The sequence below is a fragment of the Phytophthora parasitica genome (assembly GCF_000247585.1).
Source record: "Phytophthora parasitica INRA-310 unplaced genomic scaffold supercont2.20, whole genome shotgun sequence".
Classification (NCBI taxonomy): Eukaryota; Oomycota; class Peronosporomycetes; order Peronosporales; family Peronosporaceae; genus Phytophthora; species Phytophthora nicotianae.
In genome coordinates this window covers 362,338-364,545 of record NW_008649006.1, presented here as the reverse complement: position 1 = coordinate 364,545, position 2,208 = coordinate 362,338, and the positions used below count along the sequence as shown (strand labels likewise).

General features: G+C 43.8%; 1 protein-coding gene across 1 annotated transcript; it reads right to left on the bottom strand.

The window, feature by feature from the left end:
• Positions 1 to 320: 320 nt before the first annotated feature.
• Positions 321 to 1,028, bottom strand: PPTG_10048 (hypothetical protein; the record flags this gene model as incomplete). The annotated part of the gene is made up of 1 exon (XM_008905288.1): positions 321 to 1,028. The coding sequence occupies one exon, from the start codon at positions 1,026 to 1,028 to the stop codon at positions 456 to 458; it is 573 nt and encodes a 190-aa protein (XP_008903536.1). The 3' UTR covers positions 321 to 455.
• Between the last annotated feature and the right edge of the window lie 1,180 nt (positions 1,029 to 2,208).

Sequence of the window (2,208 nt, the reverse complement as noted above, 5' to 3'; positions counted from 1 at the left end):
ACAGGCCATGGGTGATCAAGCATGCTGTCTTCTATAATCTACTTACTATGTAGTATAAATGCGAAAAGTCTCAAAATAAATTAAAATGGAAATACGCGTTTCATTGTCAATACCCGGTATATTATTATTAATGAATATTTACTAAAACTCATTTATCAGGAGTCATCTACAGCATTAAAAACAAGACCACAAGTACATGTCGTAAGCCTTACGACTCGTAAGGGCACCACAAACACTTCCGTTCAGTATATCAACCTTCAGAAAAGAACCAAAAAGCCCAACTTCAAACCATTTGTTGGGATCCTAGTCATGCTCATAAAGTCACACTCAAAACCTTTTCGATTGATTCAGCGGATTGGCAAATTGCCTTTTGGTGGAAATGTAGCTAGCACATATACAGCTAGTGGATACGCTACTTGATAAGACAAAGTTATCCAGAAACCAGAGTTCCAAGCTTACTTGGTGGTGGAGTTCGTTGTCAGTGGGATGCATTCTTTGTACACCTGCCACGAATACGAATTCTTGAGGAAGCGCACACCGAGCCAGTACCAGTAGAGAACACAGTTTCCCTTGCACGGCGAATAGTCGATTGGATATTCTTTGCCTGGCAGTGATACGTGGCAGTTGTCGGCTTGGTACACCTGCGTATCAGCGACCCACATTTCGCATGGCCCCTCATGGGTATATCCGGTAGAGCGCATGATGCCTCCAGCCGGAATTGGCTGTGGCGTACCTTTGGGGTTGGTCCAACCACACGAGAAGTCCGCTCCTTCGGTAACAGTGTACTTGGCATGTTCCATAAAGTCACGGAGTGTTTTGTAGCCGTTCTGGATGCGCCACGACTTAAAGTCTTCTTGCGTCTTGAATCCCTGGCTTTCAAGGAACGCAAGAGGGTTGTGTTGGGTATCCCTGTTGTCCGTTATCCACTGCGGTGCTGGATGCAGCACAACTTGGTGAGCCTCAGTGAGAGGCCACGCCAAAGCTGCGGCGGATAGACCGCAAAGCTTGATAAAAGTTAACGGACCCATTGAAAGGTTGTGGGTGAAAGTGGAGGGTATGCAGCGATCGGGAAAACTGGAACTGAACCTCAGCAACGTCGCTGAATTAAGCTGGTGCATGCTTCTCGTGAAGATCAATATGAACGCTAGATAAAACAGAATTTGGTGGAACATTGACATTGTATATTGATGAAAAATGTTGATGTGGTAGATATGTCTGCATCAACATCAAATAATTGTTACGCTCTCGTCAAGTCGCGAATTCTTTTACATGCACTTCGAAGTATTCATCGCACGGAGAAGGAAGCAATTTGCTTCACACGTAAACTCTTGCATGGTGATGCAGCCACCAGGCTCTATACAAACAAGCGATCGCCTTGAAATCGTGCTAGATCATGTAGTGTACCGCAGACTTCTGCGTGTTTGTAACCTACCACAAATAATATACTACTTCAAAGTACTACTTTAGTGTCGCTGTATAATAGATTTTGAATCGGTAGAGCACATCAGACCGTTGTTATCCGTTATCGTACTTCTCCATTTCACACGAATATGCAGTAAAAATTTGAACTGCACTATCTTGAGAACGCGGTGTCCGATTCTGGAGCCGAGGGCAGCATACGAAAGCTCATGATGCGAGCTTCTCGCTCACTTTTTAGAGGGCAACAGCGCTTATTCCTAGGGAGATCTGGAGATATTTGCATGACCATTCATCAGGAGTGTTTGCATTTTCCTCTGTAATTCATGTTACTGGAGAGGGAATTTTTTTTTTTTTAATGTGTTCACACGAACATGCAGAAGATGGTCAAAATTTACTCGATGTAGTCCACACATCGGCCTCTCATTGGTCGACTTTCCCGAATGCACGTTTTTGGCCAATGAAATTACTTTCTCAGTGGTTTAATGTGCGCAGCTGTACCAATCAAAAACGCAACTGAACAGCTATCTCACAATTTTTTTTGAATTCAGCAGATCAATGTGGAATGGAGAAGTTGTTGCTTCGCAAGATCAAGCACTACGAAAAAAAATACGTACTGTAAGTAAGTAAATGCAGACGAATTGGTGTTGAGATCCAAGTGAGGGTTATTTGTGGTTACCATACATCTAAAACCTCCTCATTCTACAGGTTTATCGTTGTCATACCGACGAAGCAAAGCCACGCAATTAGCAACCCTTGCCTTCCGTGCCGTCAGACGGAATGTACCAGCAG